Source organism: Scyliorhinus torazame, chromosome 4, assembly GCF_047496885.1.
Source record: "Scyliorhinus torazame isolate Kashiwa2021f chromosome 4, sScyTor2.1, whole genome shotgun sequence".
Classification (NCBI taxonomy): Eukaryota; Metazoa; Chordata; class Chondrichthyes; order Carcharhiniformes; family Scyliorhinidae; genus Scyliorhinus; species Scyliorhinus torazame.
Window position 1 is genome coordinate 164,711,626 of NC_092710.1, and position 23,318 is coordinate 164,734,943.

The 23,318-nt window shown below is 48.6% G+C and overlaps 1 protein-coding gene across 5 annotated transcripts in view; it reads left to right on the forward strand.

The window, feature by feature from the left end:
• Nucleotides 1-23,318, forward strand: part of LOC140410572 (flap endonuclease GEN homolog 1) — a 79,137-nt gene that overhangs the window by 34,529 nt on the left and 21,290 nt on the right. For all 5 annotated transcript variants that reach the window (XM_072498835.1, XM_072498834.1, XM_072498837.1 and 2 more), the window contains 6 exons: nt 2,075-2,251; nt 5,258-5,368; nt 6,091-6,164; nt 6,691-6,782; nt 8,960-9,110; nt 20,011-20,047. In XM_072498835.1, coding sequence (XP_072354936.1) covers nt 2,075-2,251; nt 5,258-5,368; nt 6,091-6,164; nt 6,691-6,782; nt 8,960-9,110; nt 20,011-20,047 — 642 coding nt within the window. The remainder of the gene's footprint in view (nt 1-2,074; nt 2,252-5,257; nt 5,369-6,090; nt 6,165-6,690; nt 6,783-8,959; nt 9,111-20,010; nt 20,048-23,318) is intronic.

Genomic DNA, 23,318 nt, shown 5'->3' on the forward strand with positions numbered 1-23,318 from the left:
CCTTCTCGGCTATCTCTTCCTAGAGAGGTTACGTGCTCTGGCCCAGATTGTGGAGATGTTCATCCAGGCATGTGAACTGTGATCACTCATTCTTTGGAGTGCCAAAATTCCTCTATGGATTGGCAACTGAACTGGAGGGGCAAACCGAGTGCATTGCAGACGCAATCGTCAGTGTGTTCTCCAACCCTCCCAGGCTGTGAGTTAGGGCCTATAGCCAGGGAGACTGCAAGTATAGGCACAGACCCAGCTTCTGGGATCTCACCGTGAGGGGGAATGACCTAGTGATCCTTGAGCTGGATGAAGAGCAGCAGCTGCCATCATCTGGAAGAACATCTCGGGGCAATTCTGATGGGGACAGCGTCTCCTTCGTCCATCTGCCATTGACACTGTCTTTGTGGGGTGCCGCAGCAACAGAAGATCTTCCTGCTTCTTCGTGGCAGGCAGCTCAAGGCCGCAGCCACACAGAGGACACCCGTTGAAGTCTTCCAGGGCTAAGTGGCAGATCAGCAGCCTCTCTCTAGTTCAAAAGCAAACCCTGCAGGTTTCCACATGCTACTTGCAAGGAACCTGTCACAAAGACGTTGAGTGAGACGGTGACCTTTAGATCTACAGGCATCAGGTGCCCCCCAGTGCAGTTTGAGTAGATCTACCCTGGAAGCATGTCACAGAGCGATGTGACTGTGGCTCTTGCTCGCCTGAGTCTTCTCTTGCATTGCGTCTCTAGCATCTGCAGATAATTCAGTCGCTGCCTGTATATTCGAGGAGCTGCATAAGACCTTCCACACCTCCGCTGAGGATGTATGATCCCTTTGTTACCATCTAGGCCTAACACTGCTCTGGCCCTTCATGTACCACCAGTGCTCTTCTTCCTCTCACTCTCATCCTCCTCACTGGAGGTTGTGTCTCCCACTGAGACCACAATGCCCATTTTTCTCTGCTACTTTAATGTCTTTGGTGATGGACAAGAAATAAATAAAACATTCATCATGCGCATAAAATGCCTCTAATTAATATATAAGGTTTAAGTGGAAACTTTGTTCCTTGCATAAAGCACTCCAAGCAGTTGCAGAACTCCAATCTGTTGGGATGAGGCTCGGGGCTCAGTTGAATCTTTTTAACCTGCCCTAACAAGCTTGCTCATTAAAAATACAGGGAGCCCACATGGTATAAAACAGGCTCTGCAAGGTTATCTTTTCCATTTGCCAGCGTATTGCTAACAGAACATATTTTGAGTCGTTAATGACATTAAAAATCTATTTAGATCAAATCTGAATGAGGTGGGCAGATGCCCAATTTTTAATGTCTGCCATATTATACAAAATGACTTCAAGGAACATGAACATGACCCAACATCATCATGATAATATGTCGGTGGGAGTGGGGAAGGAAGCATACTATTTTGCCTCTTGTTGTTGTGTGGCTTTTCCTATCTGAAGTGTAAATTGAAATGGCTTTGATTTAAGAATATGCCCCACTGACTGAATTTGAAATAATCAAGTATTGATAACTTAGAATGATTTTTCTTTGGCTTAAGGTCACTTTTCAGATTAAACAAAACTTGCAAACCATATGGTTTAAATTCAAAATATTTTTTCCCCTTTTAATAAAACAGTTGTTTAAGACTGACCAGACCTGCCTACTCTAACTTTAGTGATAACCTATCAAATTGTACTCCATTCCTGCTACTGAAAACCTCATTCATGACGCTGTTGTGTCCAGACTTGACTGTTCCACATACTCCTGGATAGCAACCCACATTCTACCCTCCATAAACTTGAGATCATCTGTAAATTTCCCCCCTAAATTTCTCTGCCTCCCTATCTCGCTTTTGTTTCCTAAAACATTCCTTACTACCTACCTATTTGACCAAGTTTTTGGTCATCTGCCCTTAAATCCTTTTTGTGGCTCTGTCAAATTTATAATGCCCCTGGGAGGTGCTTTGTGGTATTTTATTGCATTAAAAGTGCTATATAAATAGAAGTTTTTGTCACCTCTCTAACTCCCAAATTGAAATCCTGACCAAAACTTCCTTGTCATGTCGAATGTGTTGTGATTTGTTTGGTTTCTTTTTCAGTGTTGTGAATTACTGGATTGTTTGGGCATCCCATGGGTTTGTGCAGCTGGTGAGGCTGAAGCTATGTGTGCCTATTTAAATGAACATGGATATGTCGATGGTTGTATCACTAATGATGGTGATGCTTTCTTGTATGGAGCTCAAATTGTGTACAGAAACTTCACCATGAGCACCAAGGTACCGCAAAGTGTGATTACATTAGCAATATGATCAATACCTGTTTCTTAAACTATTGCACATTAATTGTTTTTGCAAGCAGTTCCTGTTATGTATTGTCTGTTGCTGACCTATTTGTTAATTAGCTTAAAATAAAATAGCAATTCAGAGCTGAACAGTAGAGAAATTGCAAATCAAAAGCAAAGAAAATGAAATGACTCAAATTACCAATGTAGAACTGCGAAAGATTTATAGAATTAGCAATTATGAATGGCTAACAAAGCAAACGTACCACTAAAAGAATGCTATGGGGTCTCTGCTTGTATATGGAAAATCTCTTTGTACACAGTACAATCTTTTTCACCATTCTTCATTTTCCATCATTCGCCTTATCGGTACATTATTGGGTCGTAAAATCAAAACCGTTTAATTTGCAAATATCTCTAGATATAGCTCATGGTACCACAGTATCATTGTGGCACGGTGGTTAGCACTGCTGCCTTGCAGCTCCAGGGGCCTGAGTTCAATTCCAGCCTCGGGTGACTGTGTAGAGTTTGCACTTTCTCCCTGTGTCTGTGTGGGATTCCTCAGGCTGCTCTGGTTTCCTGCCACAGTCCAAAGATGTACAGGTAAGGTGGATTGGATAACTTGCTTCAGTGTCCAAAAGGTTAGGTGGGGTTATGGAGATACGGTGGCGGCGTGGGCTTAAGTAGGGTGCTCTTTCCAAGGACCAGTGCAGACTCGATTGGCCAAATTGCCTACTTCTGCACTGTAAATTCTTTGATTCCAGTCGAAGCATTCAGCTCTCCTAATAGGAAACATATATGTCTCAGTTTGTACATCGTAGAAATCTAGTGAGAAGAATGTCTTAAAAATAAGTTCCACATTGGGCTGGATAGAAATATTATATTTACTTAGAATGCTGAATATAATCCTCTCTCTTCCACTTCTTTCACTTTCTATATCCAACAGATTAGATAACTCCGGGTTTTCCCTAGTAAGGGTTCTCTTTCTGTCAACAGACTGTTTGGTAAATGAAGGTTAAATGCCATAGGGGTCATTGAGTGCATGGACCAGTAAGCCGATATTGCGAGATCAGGGGTGAAATGTTCCACCTCGTGCCGCTGGCAGCGGAGTTACCAATGAGGTGGAGAATCCAGCGCATGAAGGAAAACGGGATTGGCACCGACCTGTTTCTGATACTTTCCACCCCCACCCTCTCCCATTAAACCCATTGAAACCCATTTGCACCCACTTAACGGACCGGGCACCATATTCTCTGGACCCGCTTGATTTTCCAGTCCTCTGGGAAGGGAATCACGTGGGTGAGAATTACTACTGGTCCTGACAAATGTGTCCCTAACGTGGTGGACCTTGCAGTGAGCCAAGGTGGTAACACTTTCAGGGAGTTTCCCCCAAAGTCCATCCGAGCCCCCATCCCACCCCAGAGGAAGCCCTCCAGAAGAGACCGCCCCGGACTGGAAGCAAAAGCTAGAGAGCAGTCAAGATGGGCAGAGTCAGTTAACCCTCACCTGAGCAATACACCTGCTGGCTCAGACACAGGAAGCACTGCCTGTCAATTCTGGAAAGAGAAAGCCAGTCAGCTGGGTTTAAACCCCCTCAGATCTTTGATCTGCGAGCCATTCATTCATTTCTCTTTGATATTGATTTTACAAGGCTGTGATTGACAGCTTCCACACATCCCAGTTGTCAGCATTGTTACATTCATCTTCCCTCATGGAGTAACTCTGAAATCGTAGATTATCATAGAATTTACAGTGCAGAAGGAGGCCATTCGGCCCATCGAGTCTGCACTGGCTCTTGGAAAGAGCACCATACTCAAGGTCAACACCTCCACCCTATCCCCATAACCCAGTAACCCCACCTAATCCCCATAACCCAGTAACCCCACCCAACACTAAGGGCAATTTTTGGACACTATGGGCAATTTAGCATGGCCAATCCACCTAACCCGCACATCTTTGGACTGTGGGAGGAAACCGGAGGAAACCCACGCACACACGGGGAGAATGTGCAGACTCCGCACAGACTGTGACTAAAATGTTCTAGCTGCAATGTTTATAAACATCAAGCTTTGATTGATAGCTCCTAGACTACTTCAAACAGAGTTAAGTGCTGTCATTTTCCAGCTGACCACTTCAAAATCACTCAATCTTGAAGGAAGTTGATTGGAAAGCACTAAATTCTGTTTGATGTGGTCCGGGAACTGTCAATTAAAGCTTGATGTTTACTCAACTGTGAAAGAAGATGAATGGAACAATGCTGACATCAGGGGTATGTGGAGCCTGTCAATCACAGCTCCGTAAAAATGAATGGCTTGCAGATCAAATACCTGCAGCTGACTGGTTTTCTCGTTTCAGGAATTAACAAGTGCTGCTTCCTGTGTCTGAGCTGGCAAATGTGTGTTAAAGCAGTAGTTTTTTTCGCTGCCTCTGCCTGAGCTGCGCTCTAACTTGCAGACAAGGGTCTCTCTTCTAGTGGGCTTCCTAACAGGGACCTCTCTTCTGCAGGGCTTCTTGACAGCGGCATCTCTTATTCAAGGCTTCTTGACACGGGCCTCTCTTCTGGGGGGGGGGGGTTCCTGACAGGGGTCTTTTTGCTGGGATCATCCTGACCGGGATCACTTTTCTGGAGGGGGGGTGTCTCTGTGGGAACAGGGCAGGTCATCCCCGTACAGTGGGTAGGAGGGAACCCAGAAAATCTGGGGGTGGAGGACTGAATTGCGATGAAAGAGGTGAGGGGGGAAGGCAGTTGTCGGACGTCGCTATCAGGCTACCTGCTCAAAATGGCGGCCCGGAAGCAGAATCCCTCGCAATCCTCGCTATGCATAAATTTGCATGGGAAAGATTGGGAATCGCTTCCTGATCAGGTTCAGTTCAACTCTGGCGGAAGTACAGTCTTCCAAACGGAGAATCTTGCCCCAGATCTTTCATTTCCACAACTCTCATCTCTGCCCCCAAGGAATGATATAAACCATTTTATATTTGTTTTCTTTTTCCTTAATAGGACCCTCATGTGGACTGCTATGAAATGTCGGTAATTAAATCCAAATTGGGCCTTGACCGAGATGTACTGATTGGTTTTGCAATTTTGCTTGGCTGCGATTACTTGCCAAAGGTAAAGTTGTGGATATAGTAATAGTGAAATGCGGTATGTTGCACTTGTATGTTTTAACATTGATCCTTCAGCCCAATCAGTGAAATTAAATTAAAATTAAAAGATAAACACAATTTGAAGTACATGTAGTGTCCTTATGAATTTGTTTGACCAATGTGAAGCATGGAAGTTAGATGCTTGTGTGGGGAGGTATTGGAGATGAAATTGGTTGTTTGCATTGGTGTTGGAGTCACTGTTGTAATTTTCAATAAATGACTTGGGTGACTAAGAGATTCGGTTTATAGTTAAGCATATCAAAAGAAATTAAGAAATTTAGGCAACTTATTTTCTAAGCATACATCATCGAGTTGTAATAATCGAATATCAGTAGGATGTGGGACAACAGTAATGGAAGATTTTAAAATAGAACTGAAATGACTACTTGTTAGTGAAGAGTGACTTCAGTGTGTTGGGAAAACATTCTATTGTATTAGAAAACCTTCACTGATGTTGATAAAGATTCTAATATCGTTTCTAGTAATAGCATACACTGCAAAATGGTTAAATAATTTGATACAACTAGATTTAAAATTGTCCCCAATTGTCATTAAATCTGAGTTTATTGGTTGTTAATATATCTCTTAATTGTGCTTTTCTCTTGAGTATTTTTAAGTTTTTAAAAGAAAATGTAAGTATTCATAAGTTTTGTTTTTTTTATATACGTTTTTTATTTCTGATTCTAGGGAGTTCCAGGGGTTGGGAAGGAACAAGCTTTGAGGTTGGTTGAGACGATGAATGGACAGAGCCTTCTTCAGAGGTAAAATAATATCCCTTGTCTCCCTGATCACCTGTTCTTTTGTTTGCTGAAATAACATGAATAATACAGTAAGGCTACCCAAACATCAATAACTTCTTCAAAAACATGACAGCCAAAAACTGTGAAAGTAAATGGATAAACTACAATTATATATAAAATGATGCTTTACCTGTGTTCATGATTCCATCCCCTTTCTTTCTCCTCTCTCATCCACATTGTCCAGTTATTCTAGGTAATAAACGTTTAATGTAGCTATTTTCTCGCTATTTTAGCTTCAAAAATGTTCTACTTTCTTCATGTCTCCATGTTCCTGCTTCCCATTTTAAACATGTGGAGGGCTTTCCTTTTTTCTAAAAATCTTCCCTCAGTTTACAAAAATCTTTACAGTGAATTTTCAGCCTGATTTTGAAGGCTGATATGGGCAAGTCAATAAAGATTCAATATTTTGTATTTACTGATTCCAATTAGTGACAGCAAAAAGAAAAGTCAAAATGTGCAAGAAAGTGACTGTTGTTAATCTTTCTAGGTTCAAACTCTGGAAACTAGAGTTTGAGAATGTTGCTTCTCATGAAACAGCTGTTGAAAAGAAAGCACATTGTTCAGTGTGCCAACACCCAGGTAGCCAGCTCTCCATTTAATATGCTCTTCAAAACACTACATAGAATTCTTGTGAAATCCAGATTTAAAGGCTTACAACAAAAAAAAATTCAAGTAAAGCCCAGAAAATTTTCAGGCTCCATAAGTTTACAAGTGTAAAAATAAGTCTGTTAGATGCTGTGATTCAAATAATCTGCTTAACTAAGGAAATTATCAGGAGGTGCAAATATTGGAAAATGGAGTGGTTACCCATATTTTGTTCGCTTCAAGCTGCCCCAAACAGTACAGCTTTGTTGTAGTGTAAAGCACTTTCTGTGACTAAAGTTAATGGGTGATGCATCAAAACTTATTTTAACAAATCGGTATACAACGTTACTGCAGAAGAACAAGAGCAATTTTCCTCTTAATTCATGTACCAGCTGCTATACAAAAATACTTTACCTTCACAACCATTCTGTGGATAACCCGTCTGAGTGAGATTGTCATGATGGAAATTCTGGAAATTTTGTGCTGAGGAGTCAATTGTACAAAAAGTACACCTTTCCACTTTTCCATACTGATCAGTTCTAGTGTAAACTGATAATTATTGTCATGGGAGGGTCCCTTTAAGAAAGGTTTTTGTCTTATCACATGGCTTCAGTGATGTCATTGTGGGTGGAGCTGAGCTGTGGATTTGTGAGTTTTTACTTTCGCTTTGAGTTTTGGAGCTGGTTTGTGCTCTGTTGAGTTTTTTTACTTTTGTTTTCACATTTGGCTGCTGTAGACTCAGACAGAGAAGTATTTTGGCCTGTCTCTCTATTTTCAATTTTAAAGAGTTATTCCAAGGAAGAAACCCAATGACTATACTTACCTGCTGTTTTGGTAAAAAAGGGTTTTTGGTTTATGGGATCTTGTTATTGAATTGGAACAGTTAAGGTTCTATTCATTAAAGGTTATACATAGATTACTGTAGCTGTGTCAGGTATTTATGTGTGTAGTTGATTAAAAAAATCTTGCTGTGTGTGTTTATACAGATGTTAGCTAAATTCCTAGAATAAAGTTTTTTTTTTTTAATTAAAACCGCCTAAGAAGCCTGTTGACTAACACCTGAAAGGCAGGCTCTTCTGCTCATCCTAGCCAATAAACAGTTATAGGTCAGGTGAACTTCATAAAATACTTTGGAGCTTTCAAAACCCTGGCCCAAAACATTATGCAGATACAATGTAAATTGGATACAATTGCAGTGAGCTTGAGTTGAAACATCTTAGACATACACATCACTGTGTATGGATACCTGTTTGCAGATGGTTGCCATGCGGAAATTGAATGTTAATTGCTTTAAAGTGAGAGTTCCACCCCTTTATCAGGAGGAAGTCCCACTTTAAGAGAGCTGCTGATCAATTGGATGGTTGACAGCTCTTAGTCTGCACAGTGGGGACGGGTGGCCAGGTAGTCCCGCCACACCAAGGAACCCATGTAATTCTTGAATCATGGCCTTGGCAAAGGGGCCATGGCCTGGGGCAAGTGTTAAGAAGGGGTACCTTTGATGGGTCAAGAAGTAAGCTAAGGATCTTCTGCCTGTCTGGCCCAACACTAGCCTACAGAAATCAGGCTGCCAGCATGGTGCGGGCCTCCCAATGCCATGAGTAAAATAAAACAGATGGGGTAAAGCCCTTGAGTGGCCATTAATTAACTATTTAAAGGACTCAATAGCCTAAGACTGGGCATGCGACCCACAACCTCCCTGCCCCATGTAAAATTTTAGACTGGCTGGAAATGGCAAATAGAAGACATAAAGGCCACCTGCTGGATTTTAAATATCAAACCCACTGGGAGAATGTAAAATCCATCTATTATTTATGGTTTCATGGACTGAAACCCAAGAAATTTTCCAGTTATTTTGTTTCAGCTACTTTGAGCAAAAACAATTTAGAAAAATGTTCCAAAATGCTTTACTGGGGCATAATCAGACAAAAATGGCACTGAGGTGAAGAAGGAGACTAGCAGGTCAACCATTGAAAGGAGTGTGAATTAAGAACAATCTTAAAAGAGAGAAACTGAGGAGTTCATGGAGAAAATTCCAGATTGTGGACTTAAATTGCTAATGCCTGAAGTAACTGCATAATGAAAATGTATAAACCATAGCGTAATCATGCTGTCCATCTTTTAGTTTTATTACAAAATATGAATTGCACATTTTTCTATTGTGTTCCATATAGGATTAGCTAGGGAGCATGCAAACAAGGGCTGCCAATTGTGTGCAAATAATAAGTGCTGTTTACTGCATGGAAATGACAATCTGTGCCCTTGTGATTGGCATCAGGCAGAGCGGCTGAGGAAAATCAGCTTGGTAGAGAGCAACATCAAAAAGTAAGTACGTTTATGCTGTAGTGTACACGCTGCAGCATTGAGAGATCTCCTAAAGTATAAGTTATTTAAATGACTTTTTTCATATCAGTTCCCATACATGTTAAAATAGATATTATACAACACCACGGTATTCAGTGAGTTGCCTGCCTAACAGTTAATCCGATTGTCTACCCATTCACCTGCCACTTTTCATTCACTCATGAAGCTCATTAATCAAATTATTCAATATGTTTCAAATATCCTTCCAGCTACTTAGTTGTGTTGGATTAGTAGGACATTTCATGTCCTAAGAAGCATCAGTATTTTTTTAAAAACACAGCATAAAATTATTCTACAAGCCACCCTGGTGCTAAATGTATCCTAATGAAATATAAAGAATTATCCGTTATGTAAATATGTATTTCCTTCTGGTAAAACGTTGTGCCATATTGTATGCAAACAAAATTATTAACTTATCTTTTCTGAAGATTGCCAAGAAAGCAGTTTGCATATGTCCTCCATGACTCAGTGTTTCTGCAGCAGTATTGAGCGTTGCCAAAATATTCTACTGAAGTAAACAAACTTATCTCTAAACTGTAATATTGACATAGTCCTTCCAGAGCCTCCTATGCGAAAATGCGTGTGCGAGAGAGCTGGGTGTATGTTTGTGCGTGCGAAGGAGCTGGGTATGTGTGTGCATGCGAGGCAGCTGGGTGTATGTGTGTGTGTGCGTGCAAGGGAGCTGGGTGTGTGTGCGTGCGAGGGAGCTGGGTGTGTACATGCATGCAAGGAAGCTATGTGTGAGCAAGGGAGTTGGGTGTGTGTGCGCATGTGAGCTGGCTGTATGTGTGTGTGTGCGCGCGCTCGAGAGAGAGCTGTGTGTGTGCGCAAGTGAGAACTGGGTGTGTGCATGTGTGGCGAGAGCACTGGGCATATGAATGCATGCAAGAGAGCTGAGTGCATGTGCGAGAGAGAGTGCGGATGTGCTTGCGCGTGCAAGAGCTGGGAGTTTGGGTGGGGGGTGCGCGCGAGAGAGCTGGATGTCTGCGACTGCGCGCGAGAAAGTGCTGTGTGTGCATGCACGAGAGAGCTGTCTGTGCGTGTGCAAGAAAGCATGGAAGGTGTGCTTGTGAGATGGACCGCTGTGTGTGCGCGCGTGCGAGAGAGAGAGAGCCGTGTATGCATATGTGTGTACGCGCGAGAGCTATGTGTCTGCGCACGTACGAGAGGGCTGGGTGTGCACGTGTACGCATGCACAAACGAGCTGAGTGTGTATCTGTGCATGCGTGTGCGAGAGCTGGGTGTGTGGGTCAGGTGGTTGCGCACATACGCGAGAGACCTGGATGTCTGCGTGTACGCATGAGAGAGAGCTGTGTGTTCGCGTGCGTGAGAGATGGGAAGGTGTGCGTGTAAAAGAGAGCTGGGGGTTTGTGTGCGCGAGAGGGAGCTGGGAATGTGTGTGCACTCTCTCCCTCTCTAAAGAGAGAGAGAGCTGGGTATTTGTGTGCGCATGCGCAAGAGAGCGGAGTGTGTGTGTGCGCGCACATGTGTGAGAGAGAGGGAGCTGGGTGTGCGCACACATACACGCAAGGGAGCTGGGGGGATGTATGCACGTGCGCGAGAGAGAGCTGGGTGTGTGCGTGTGCGAGAGAGAGCTGGATGTGTACACGCATGCGAGAGAGCAGTGTGTGTGTACACGCATGTGAGAGAGAGCTTGGTGGGTATGTACGTGTGAGACAGTGCTGGGTGTGTAAGTACGTGCGAGAGAGAGAGCTGGGTGTGTACGTAAGCGTGCGCGAGAGAGCTGGGTGTGTACATATGTGCGTGTGCGCGAGAGTGCTGGGTGTGTACATAGGCATGCGTGTGCGAGAGAGAGAGAAAGGGGTGTGTACGTACACATGCGCGAGAGAGCTGGGTACGTACGCGTACGCGTGCGCGCGAGAGAGAGAGCTGGGTGTGTATGTACGTAAGCGGGCGTGAGAGAACTGGGTGTCTGTGTGCGCACGGGCGAGAGCTGGATGTCTGCTTGCAAGAGAGCGAAAGAGAGAGAGCTGTGTGTTTGCGTGTTCGCGCGAGTGAGATAACTGGGAGAGTGTGCGTGCGAGAGAAAGCTGGTTGTGTGTGCGCGCATGAGATAGCTGGGTGTATATGTGCGCAAGAGCTGTGTGTGTGTGCGTGCGCCCGAGAGAGAGAGAGCGACAGAGAGCTGGGTGTGTGCGTATGTGTGCCAGAAAGCTGGGTGTGTGTGCGTGCGCACTCACTCACGAGGGAGCTGGGTGTGCGTGTGAGGGAGCTGGGTATGAGTGTGTGTGTGTGCCTGCAAGGAAGCTGTGTGCGAACAAGGGAGCTGGATGTGTGCATGCTCGCGAGAGAGCTCGGTGTGTGTGTGCGAGCTCGAGCGAGCGAGAGCTGGGTGTACGTGTGAGCAAGAGCTGTGTGCGCGCGCGCTCGAGTGAGAGGGAGAGAGCTGGGTGAGTGCGTGCGAGAGAGCTGGGTGTGTTTGCTCGCGCCTGAGAGAGCTGTGTGTGCGTGCGCGCAAGTGAGAGAACTGGGCGTGTGCATGTGCGGCGAGAGCACTGGGCATATGTATGCGTGCGAGAGAGAGAGAGTGTGTGCGCAAGAGAAAGCTGGGGGTGTGTGTGAGTGCGAGAGCTGGGTGTGCGTGCGCACATGAGATCTCGGTGTGTATGTGTGCATGAGCGTGCAAGAGCTGGGAGTGTGGGTGGGGGGTGCACGCGCAAGAGAGTGCTGGATGACTATGAGTGCGCGGGAAAGTGCTATGTGCGTGCACGAGAGAGCTGTCTGTTCGCGTGTGCAAGAAAGTATAGAAGGTCTGTGAGAGAGCTATGTGTGTGCACGTGCGAGAGAGACAGGTGTGTGTGTATATGTGTGTACACGCGAGAGACCTATGTGTCTGCCCGCGCGCACGAGAGAGCTGGGTGTGCATGTGCACGCATGCACAAATGAGCTGGGTGTGTATCTCTGCATGCGTGTGCGAGAGCTGGGTTTATTGGGCAGGTGGTTGCACGCGAACACGAGAGAGCTGGATGTCTGCGTGTGCGCATGAGAGAGGGCTGTGTGTGCGTGCTCGAGAAAGATGGGAAAGTGTGCGTGCGAAAGAGAGCCGGGGATTTGTGTGCATGCGCGCGAGATGAAGCTGGGAGTGCGTGTGTGCACGCGAGAGAGAGCTGGATGTATGTGTGCGCATGCACTAGAGAGCTGAGTGTGTGCGCATGCACGAGAGCTGAGTGTGTGTGCGCATGCACATGCACAAGAGAGCTGAGTGTGTGTGCGCATGCACAAGAGAGCTGAGTGTGTGCGCATGCGCAAGAGAGCTGAGTGTGTGTGCGCCTGTGTGAGAGAGAGGGAGCTGGGTGTGCGCATGCATGCACGCAGGAGAGCTGGAGGTGTATGCGCATGCGCGAGAGAGCTGGGTGTATGTGAAAGAGAGCTGGATGCGTGCGCGAGAGAGAGCTGGGTGTGCATACACGTGTGTGAGAGAGCTGGGTGTGTGTACACGTGTGCGAGAGAGAGCTGGGTGTGTACGCACGTGCAAGAGAGAGCACTGGATGTGTACGTACGCATGTGAGAGAGAACTGGGTGTATACGTACACGTGAGAGAGAGCTGGGTGTGTACATACGCGTGAGAGCTGGGTGTGTACGGACGCATGAGAAAGAGCTGAGAGCTGTATGTGTTCATGCACATGAGAGAGAGCTGGGTGTGCACATACACGTGAGAAAAAGGGAGAGAAAGAGAGTGAGCCGTGTGTGTACGTACGCATGAGAAGAAACGAGAGAGAGAGGGAGAGCTGGGTGTGTACGTACGCGTGAGAGAGAGAGCTGGGTGTGTACGTAGAGAGCTGGGTGCGTACGTATGCCGCGCGCAAGAGAGAGAGCTGTGTGTACGTATGCGTGCATGAGGGAGAGAGAGCGCGCTTGGTGTGTACGGGCACGTGAGAGAGAGAGAGCTGGGTGTCTGAATGTGCACAGGAGAGAGGTGGATGTCTGCGTGCGAGAGAGAGAGAGCTGTGTGTTTGCATGTTCGCGCGAGTGAAATAGCTGGGAGAGTGCACGTGAGAGAACTGTGTATGTGTGCGCATGTGATTGTGTGTGCACGCGCGCTTGAGAGAGAGAGCTGGGTGCATGTGTGTGAGAGAGCTGGGTGTGTGTGTGCGCGCACAAGAGAGTTGGGTGTACGTGTGCATGTGAGATCTGTGTGCATGCGCGTGCAAGACCTGGGAGTGAGGTGGGGCTGAGCACGCGCGAAAGAGAGAGCTGGGTGTCTGCGAGTGCTCCCGAGAAAGAGCTGTGTGTGTGTGTGTGCACGAGAGAGCTGTCTGTTTGCGTGTGTGAGAAAGCTGGGAAGATGTGCGTGCAAGAGAGAGAACTCTGTGCACGCGCGTGCGAGAGAGCTGTGTGTCTGTGCACATGTACACATGAGAGAGCGGTGTGTTCATGTGCATGAGCGCGAGAGCTGTGTATTTGCTTGCGTGAGAGATGGGAGGGTGTGCGTGCGAAAGAGCTGGGAGTTTGCGCGTACGTGCGAGAGGGAGTGTGTGTATGTGTGTGTGCGCGCATGCACGCTAGAGGGAGGGTTGGGTGCGAGTGCGAGCACGAGAGAGAAGCTGGGTGTGTGAGCACGCATGCGAGAGAGAGCTGGGTGTGTGAGAGTGGCACGAGAGAGTGGAGTGGGTGTGCGCATGTGCAAGAGAGCTGAGTGTGTGTGAGTACGCATGCATGAGAGAAAGGGAGCTGGGTGTGCGTACATGTGTGTGAGAGAGAGCTGGGTGTGTGTACACGTGTGCGAGAGAGAGCTGGGTGTGTACGCACGTGCAAGAGAGAGCACTGGATGTGTACGTACGCACGTGAGAGAGAACTGGGTGTATACATACGCACGAGAGAGGGCTTGGTGTGTACACACGCGTGAGACAGAGCTGAGTGTGTACGTACGCGTGAGAGAGAGGTGGGTGTGTACATACGCGTGAGAGCTCGGTGTGTACGGACGCATGAGCGAGCTGAGAGCTGTATGTGTTCATACACATGAGAGAGAGCTGGGTGTGCACATACACGTGAGAAAAAGGGAGAGAAAGAGAGTAAGCTGTGTGTGTACGTACGCATGAGAAAAAAGAGAGCGAGAGGGAGAGCTGGGTGCATGTGCGTGAGAGAGCTGGGTGTGTGCGCGCGCACACAAGAGAGTTGGGTGTACGTGTGCATGTGAGATCTGGGTGTGCATGCGCGTGCAAGACCTGGGAGTGAGGTGGGACTGAGCACGCGCGCAAGAGAGAGCTGGGTGTCTGCGAGTGCTCCCGAGAAAGAGCTGTGTGTGTGTGTGTGCACACGAGAGCTGTCTGTTTGCGTGTGTGAGAAAGCTGGGAAGATGTGCGTGCGAGAGAGAGAACTGTGTGCACACGCGTGCGAGAGAGCTGTGTGTCTGCATATGTGTACACGTGAGAGCTGTGTGTGCATGAGAGAGCGGTGTGTTCATGTGCATGAGCGCGAGAGCTGTGTATTTGCTTGCGTGTGAAAGAGCTGGGAGTTTGTGCGAGAGGGAGTGTGTGTGCGCGCGCATACACGCTAGAGGGAGGGTTGGGTGTGAGTGCGAGCATGAGAGGGAAGCTGGGTGTGTGAGCGCGCATGCGAGAGAGAGCTGGGTGTGTGAGAGTGGCACGAGAGAGTGGAGTGGGTGTGCGCATGTACAAGAGAGCTGAGTGTGTGTGAGTACGCATGCATGAGAGAAAGGGAGCTGGGTGTGCGCATGCAAGCGAGAGAGCTGGGTGTGCGTGCGCGAAAGTGAGCTTCATGTGTGTGTTTACACGCGTGAGAGAGAGAGAGCTGGATGTGGGTTTGCTGGTTTCCTGAGCCAGAGGAAATGGGCGAGGTACTAAATGAATACTTTGCATCAGTATTCACCAAAGAGAAGAAATTGGTAGATGTTGAGCCTGGAGAAGGGTGTGTAGATAGCCTGGGTCACATTGAGATCCAAAAAGACGAGGTGTTGGGTGTCTTAAAAAATATTAAGGTAGATAAGTCCCCAGGGCCTGATGGGATCTACCCCAGAATACTGAAGGAGGCTGGAGAGGAAATTGCTGAGGCCTTGACAGAAATCTTTGGATCCTCACTGTCTTCAGGTGATGTCCCGGAGGACTGGAGAATAGCCAATGTTGTTCCTCTGTTTAAGAAGGGTAGCAAGGATAATCCAGGGAACTACAGGCCGGTGAGCCTTACTTCAGTGGTAGGGAAATTACTGGAGAGAATTCTTCGAGACAGGATCTACTCCCATTTGGAAGCAAATGGACGTATTAGTGAGAGGCAGCACGGTTTTGTGAAGGGAAGGTCGTGTCTCATTAACTTGATAGAGTTTTTCGAGGAGGTCACTAAGATGATTGATGCAGGTAGGGCAGTGGATGTTGTCTATATGGACTTCAGTAAGGCCTTTGACAAGGTCCCTCATGGTAGACTAGTACAAAAGGTGAAGTCACACGGGATCAAGGGTGAGCTGGCAAGGTGGATACAGAACTGGCTAGGTCATAGAAGGCAGAGAGTAGCAATGGAAGGATGCTTTTCTAATTGGAGGGCTGTGACCAGTGGTGTTCCACAGGGATCAGTGCTGGGACCTTTGTTCTTTGTAGTATATATAAATGATTTGGAGGAAAATGTAACTGGTCTGATTAGTAAGTTTGCAGACGACACAGAGGTTGGTGGAATTGCGGATAGCGATGAGGACTGTCAGAGGATACAGCAGGATTTAGATTGTTTGGAGACTTGGGCGGAGAGATGGCAGATGGAGTTTAATCCGGACAAATGTGAGGTAATGCATTTTGGAAGGTCTAATGCAGGTAGGGAATATACAGTGAATGGTAGAACCCTCAAGAGTATTGAAAGTCAAAGAGATCTAGGAGTACAGGTCCATAGGTCATTGAAAGGGGCAACACAGGTGGAGAACAGTACGAAGTCTTACAACACCAGGTTAAAGTCCAACAGGTTTGTTTCGATGTCACTAGCTTTCGGAGCGCTGCTCCTTCCTCAGGTGAAGGTTCACCTGAGGAAGGAGCAGCGCTCCGAAAGCTAGTGACATCGAAACAAACCTGTTGGACTTTAACCTGGTGTTGTAAGACTTCGTACTGTGCTCACCCCAGTCCAACGCCGGCATCTCCACATCACAGGTGGAGAAGGTAGTCAAGAAGGCATACGGCATGCTTGCCTTCATTGGCCGTGGCATTGAGTATAAGAATTGGCAAGTCATGTTGCAGCTGTATAGAATCTTAGTTAGGCCACACTTGGAGTATAGTGTTCAATTCTGGTCGCCACACTACCAGAAGGATGTGAAGGCTTTAGAGAGGGTGCAGAAGAGATTTACCAGAATGTTGCCTGGTATGGAGGGCATTAGCTATGAGGAGCGGTTGAATAAACTCGGTTTGTTCTCACTGGAACGAAGGAGGTTGAGGGGAGACTTGATAGAGGTCTACAAAATTATGAGGGGCATAGACAGAGTGGATAGTCAGAGGCTTTTCCCCAGGGTAGAGGGGTCAATTACTAGGGGGCATAGGTTTAAGGTGAGAGGGGCAAGGTTTAGAGTAGATGTACGAGGCAAGTTTTTTACGCAGAGGGTAGTGGGTGCCTGGAACTCGCTACCGGAGGAGGTGGTGGAAGCAGGGACGATAGTGACATTTAAGGGGCATCTTGACAAATACATGAATAGGATGGGAATAGAGGGATACGGACCCAGGAAGTGTAGATGATTGTAGTTTAGTCGGGCAGCATGGTCGGCACGGGCTTGGAGGGCCGAAGGGCCTGTTCCTGTGCTGTACATTTCTTTGTTCTTTGTTTACGCGTGCGAGAGAGAGCTATGTGTGTACGCACATGCGAGAGAGAGCTGGGTGTGTATGCGCATGTGAGAGAGAGCTGGGTGTGTACGTATATACACGCACGAGAGAGCTGGGTGTGTTGTATGCAAGAGAGAGTGCTGGGTGTGTATGGGTGTGCGAGAGAGCTGGGTGTGTACGGGCGCGCTAGAGAGAGCTGGGTGTCTGAGCGGACACAGGAGTGACCTGGATGTTTGTGCGTGCGCGAGAGAGAGAGAGAGCTGTGTGTTTGCGAGTTTGCGCGTGCAAGATAACTGGGAGAGAGCGAGATAACAGAGAGAGAGCTGTGTGTGTAAATGTGTGTACGTGCGAGAGAGCTTTGTGTCTGTGGACATGCGTACACGTGAGAGCTGTGTGTGCACGTGCACGAGAGAGCAGTGTGTTCACGTGCGTGCGCGAGAGCTGTGTGTTCGCTTGCGCGAGAGAGATGGGAGGGTGTGCGTACAAAAGAGAGCTGGGAGCTTGTGTGCGTACGTGCGAGAGGGAGTGTATGTGGGTACGTGCATGCATGCTAGAGAGAGCTGGATGTGGTGAGTGCGCGCATGCGAGAGGGAGAGCTGGATGTGTGAGCGCGCACGCGAGAGAGCTGGGTGTGTGAGCGTGCACGTGAGAGAGAGCGCGCTGGGTTTGTGAGCGTGGCACGAGAGAGCGTGTGTGTGCGTGCGCATGTACAAGAGAGCTGAGTGTGTGTGTGTGTGTATGCATGCGTGAGAGAGGGAGCTAGGTGTGTGCACGCAAGGGAGCTGGATGTGCACACGCAAGGGGGCTGGGTGTTGTGCGCATGCACGCGAGAGAGCTGGGTGTGTGCGTGCGCGAAAGAGATGTGTCTGTTTACGTGTGTGAGACAGAGAGCTGGATGTGTGTGTTTACGTGCACACGAGAGAGCTGGGTGTGTGTACGCACGTGCGAGAGAGAACTTGGTGTGTACGTGCGAGGGAGAGAGAGCTGGGTGTGCATGAACGCACGAGAGAGAGCTGGGTGTGTGCGCGTGTGAGAGAGAGCGCTCGGTGTGTACGGGTGCACTAGAGAGAGAGCTGGGTGTCTGAGCGGGTACAGGAGAGAGCTGGATGTCTGTGCGCGAGAGAGATTGAGAGCTGTGTGTTTGCGTGTTCGCGCGAGCGAGATAACTGGGTGCACGGGAGAGAGATGGGGATGGTATGCGCGCGAGAGAGCGCGCATGAGAGAAGTGGGGTGTGTGTGTACGCACATGCGCGAGAGAGCTGGGTGTGTGTGTGTGCGTGCGCGCACGGGAGAGAGGGAGGTGTGTGTGTTCGTGACAGAGAGAGCTTAACGTGTGTGGGTGTGCGTACACACGAGAGACAGCTGGGTGTGTGTGTGAGAGAGGTGTGTGCGTGCACGCGTGCAGAGTTGGATGTCTATGTGCGAACGTGCGTCTGAGAGTGAGCTGGGTGTTTATGTGCAAGAGCGTGCTTCTGTGTGTGTGTGTGTGTGTGTGTGTGTACACACCAGCACACACACTCGAGAGAGAGAGCGCGGTGCATGCACACACGGGCTGCATGAAGGTGTGTTTGTGTATGCGAATGCTGTACGTGGGGCTGTGTGCAAGAGCTGGATATGGGGTGCATGTGTGCAAGAGTGGGGGTATGGATTTGAGTGCTGTGTGCGGGCTTGTGTGAAAGGATTGGTGGTCACGCGCATGTGTGAGTGAGAGGTGGGCACGCACACGTGTGAGTAAGAGGTGCGCATGCATGTGAGTTAGAGGTGGGCAAGCGCTTGTGTGTGAGAGGTGGCCGTGTGCGCGCGCATGTGTGTGAGGTAGGCATGCGTCAGTGTGTGTGTGAGATAGAGATGGGCACACGTGTGTTTGAGAGGTGGCCGGGTGCACGCTTGTGTGAATGTGTGTGGTGGTGTGAGTCTGTTGGTGTGTGTGTGTGTGCATGCATGTCTAAAAACGGAATCCCGCACACTGGCAGATATTCCCAGAGCAAATGATGAGCATTACTCCTTCCATTACAATGACAAAACAAATAAATAAGAAAACTTTTTAAATTATTATAAATGAATACATATAAGAAATAAAATTAACTTTTATAAATCAGTTTTTGTATGTTTGTACCTATTGTGCATTAATAATTGTTTTTTGTGGTTTAACTCTTCAATAAGTATCTTTCTTCAGGGTTCCGTCTGTACTCTTATGAGTTCAAAGGGTTCTGTGGCTGGAATAGTTTTGGAAGTCCCGATTCAGCTTGATATTTGTGTGCAGTACTGAGAGTGTTGCATTGATGAGAGTACCATCTTTTTGATGATTGATTTCTTTCAGCCTGCCCAGGTAGTTGTGAAAGGTACCATGGCGTAATTGAGAGAAATAGGGAATTCTGCTGGTTGCCTTGGCTATCTGTCCTCCCTTAACCAATTTCAAGAGCAGATTACCATGTCAATCATTTACTCTTTATGGGACCATACTGTACATGAAGGCCCCGCCTTCTCAACCTTATCCCTTGCCTGAGATTTAGTGATCCTCAGGTTAAATTTTTTTTTTTAAATTTAGAATGCCCAATTCATTTTTTTCCAATTAAGGGGCAATTTAGCATGGCCAAACCACCTACCCTGCACATCTTTGGGTGTGGAGATGCCGGCGTTGGACTAGGGTGAGCACAGTACGAAGTCTTACAACACCAGGTTAAAGTCCAACAGGTTTGTTTCGATGTCACTAGCTTTCGGAGCGCTGCTCCTTCCTCAGGTGAATGACCTGTCTTTGGGTTATGAGGGCGAAACCCACGCAAATGTGGGGAGAATGTGCAAATTCCACACGGACAGTGACCCAGAGCCGGGATCGAACGTGGGACCTTGACTGCGTGAGGCAGCAGTGCTAACCACCCTGCTACCCTGATCCTCAGGTTAAATCGCCACCAGTCAGTCTCCCTCTCAGAGGGGAGAGCAGCCTATGGTATGTGGGACCATGACAACTTTGCTGTTCGTAAATAGGCTGCCACTCGTGTTTACATAATAGAGCGTCGCAGAAATCATTCATTGATTCCAATGTGCTCCCTGCAGATGTGAGATTTCTTGTACAAATTTGTATTCCTTGTTTCTTTCAGAAAAGTAAGAACTTGTGAGCATTTCCCATTCGAAGAGGTAAATATGAAAGTGTTTTTTGAAATGTTAACTCCTTACAATACAAAACCTATAGCAAACCATTTGTTATTAAAGAGGTTTATACTAAACTAACTTGGAGATACAAACCAGGCCATTGTTTTCAAACTTTTTTTCCCTGGACCCACAACTGGCTGACCCACGCCAGCTAACCTTCGCAACACACCATTTTCACTGATCTTTAATGCCACCAGTGAGCCTGCTTGGTCCTCATGATTTCACTCCAATCAGGTTCACGGGTCGAGATGCGCATACCAGGTGCAGAGTTTAGCTGGTTCCTTTGTGCTGTCTTTTGTAGCACAATCAATCACTCACGAGACGAGATGAGAAGGAGTCGAACGATGGCTATATTACGCAGACTTGTTCCCCGGCAGCACAGTTACAGAATGCAGCTGCTGGGAGAACCCGGGCTCTTATACTCCGCCTTACTGGGTGGAGCCAGCAGGCGGCTGATCCAATTGGGATCCAGTGCCTATCCACCATTAGCCTCTCGGCATCACAGGGTACCTTAATACCCCTAATACATACCACCACATTCACCCCTTGTTAAAAGGGAACCCGGCGGGGTAGTGAGCCGTATGGTGGGAGGAGTTTCCAGAGTCTGTACCTAGGATGCCGCTAACACGGCGGCTATGCTCCGATATCAACTACTTACAATGCCGCTTTTACTGGGCAACCGAAAAAAATTATTTACAGAGGCATTTCTTGCTTCATTATACTGATTCGATGAGTCGAATGGTGCCCTGGTCGTCCTCGCCGATCGTCTTAGACCCGGTGGTGATGCAGGCGCAGGTTCGGTCCCCGTCGTCTCTGGGAGCGTCGCAATGCCTCGTCCCGCTCCAATACCCCTATTCAGGGCCGGGGGAATGACCGATGCACCCTGGAAGGGGGCGGCTGTGGGGCGCGCCGGCGGGAGGGAGGGGGTGATTGGTGTTGGGGGGGGGGGTGTGGCTCCAGAGGGGGGTCACTGGTGTTTTGGGGGGGGGGGGCCTCCGGCGGGTGCCAGGTCCCGCAGGGAGACCGTGTCCTGTCGGCCGTCGGGGTACGCCACGTATGTGTATTGAGGGTTCACGTGGAGCAGATGAACCCTCGACCAATGGGTCCGATTTGTGCGTCCGCACATCGGAAGTGCCGTTCCGGAGGAGGACTTCCTCGGGAAGACAAGGAGGCGTTCGTGAGGTGTTTGATTTGTTGTTGTACACATCAGCGACCGGATGGAGTGGAGGGCGTCCGTGAGGACATCCTGCCAACAGGAAACTGGGAGACCTCTGGACCGCAGGGCCAGTAGGACGGTCTTCCAGACCGTTCCGTTCTCCCTCTCTACCTGACCGTTCCCCCCGGGGGTTGTAACTGGTCGTCCAGCTCGAGGCGATGCCCTTGCTGAGCAGGAATTGACGCAGTTCGTCGCTCATGAAGGAGGGACCCCCCTATCGCTATGTATGTAGGCGGGGAAACCGAACAGTGTAAAGATGGTGCCGAGGGCTCTAATGACCGTGGCCGCGGTCATGTCGGGACAGGGGATGGCGAATGGGAACCGGGAGTATTCGTCAATCAGGTTCAGGAAGTACGTGTTGCGATCGGTGGAGGGGAGGGGGCCTTTGAAGTCCAGGCTGAGGCGCTCAAAGGGACGGGAAGCCTTTATCAGGTGCGCTTTATCTCGCCGGTAGAAATGCGGCTTGCACTGGTCTACGGTCACAGATCTGGCAGTTCCTGGTGGCGGTCCTGACCTCCTCGATGGAGTAGGGCAGGTTGCGTGTCTTTACGAAGTGATAGAATCGGGTGACCCCTGGGAGGCAGAGGTCCTCGTGGAGGGTTCGGAGATGGTCCACTTGTGCGTTGGCACACGTGCCGTGGGATAGGGCATCGGAAGGCTCGTTCAGCTTTCTGGGACGATACAAGATCTTATAGTTATAGGTGGAGAGTTTGATCCTGCACCATAAGATCTTATCGTTCTTGATCTTGCCCCGCTGTGCATTATCGAACATGAAGGCAACCGACCGTTGGTCAGTGAGGAGAGTGAATCTCCTACCGGCCAGGTAATGCCTCCAATGCCGCCCAGCTTCCACCATGGCCTGGGCCTCCTTTTCCACTGAGGAGTGGCGGATTTCTGAAGCGTGGAGGGTGCGTGAAAAAAAGGCCACGGGTCTGCCTGCTTGGTTGAGGGTGGCCGCCAGAGCTACGTCGGACGCATCGCTCTAGACTTGGAAGGGGAGGGACTCGTCGATTGCGTGCATCGTGGCCTTTGCGATATCCGCTTTGATGCGGCTGAAGGCCTGGCGGGCCTCTGTCGACAGGGGAAAAACCGTGGACTGGATTAGCGGACGGGCCTTGTCCGCGTAGTTGGGGACCCACTGGGTGTAATAAGAGAAGCCCAGGCAGCGTTTCAGGGCCTTGGAGCAGTGGGGGAGGGGGAACTCCATGAGGGGGCGCATGCATTCAGGGTCTTGGCCTGTCACTCTATTTCGCACTACATGCCGAGGATGGCTAGACGGTCGGTGCTAAACACGCATTTTTCCTTGTTGTATGTGAGATTCAGGGCTGGAGGAATTTGTGGAGGTTGGCGTCGCGGTCCTGCTGGTCGTGGCCACAGATGGTGACGTTGGCGAGATACGGGAACGTGGCCCGCAACCCGTACCGATCAACCATTTGGTCCATCTCCCGTTGGAAGACCGAGACCCCGTTAGTGACGCCGAATGGAAGCCTTAAAAAATGATAGAGCCGCCCATCTGCTTCGAAAGCAGTGTATTTTTGGTCGCTCGGGCGGATGGGGAGCTGGTGGTAGGCGGACTTGAGACCCACCGTGGAAAGGACCTTGTACTGTGCAATCCGGTTGACCATGTCGGATATGCGGGGGAGAGGGTACGCATCCAGCTACGTGTACCTATTGATGGTTTGACTATAGTCTACGACCATCCTCTGCTTCTCCCCGGTCTTTACACCTACCACCTGGGCTCTCCAGGGACTATTGCTGGCCTGAATTATGCCTTCCCTCAGCAGCAGCTGGACTTCTGACCGGATAAAAGATCGGTCCTGGGCGCTGTACCGTCTGCTCCTAGTGGCGACTGGTTTGCAATCCGGGTGAGGTTCGCGAACAGGGAAGGCAGATCGACCTTGAGGGTCACGAGGCTGCAGATAGTGAGTGGGGGTATAGGGCCGCCGAATTTAAACGTTAAACTCTGGAGATTACACTGAAAATCCAATTCCAGGAGTGTGGCAGCGCAGAGGTGGGGAAGGACGTAAAGCCGGTAGTTTT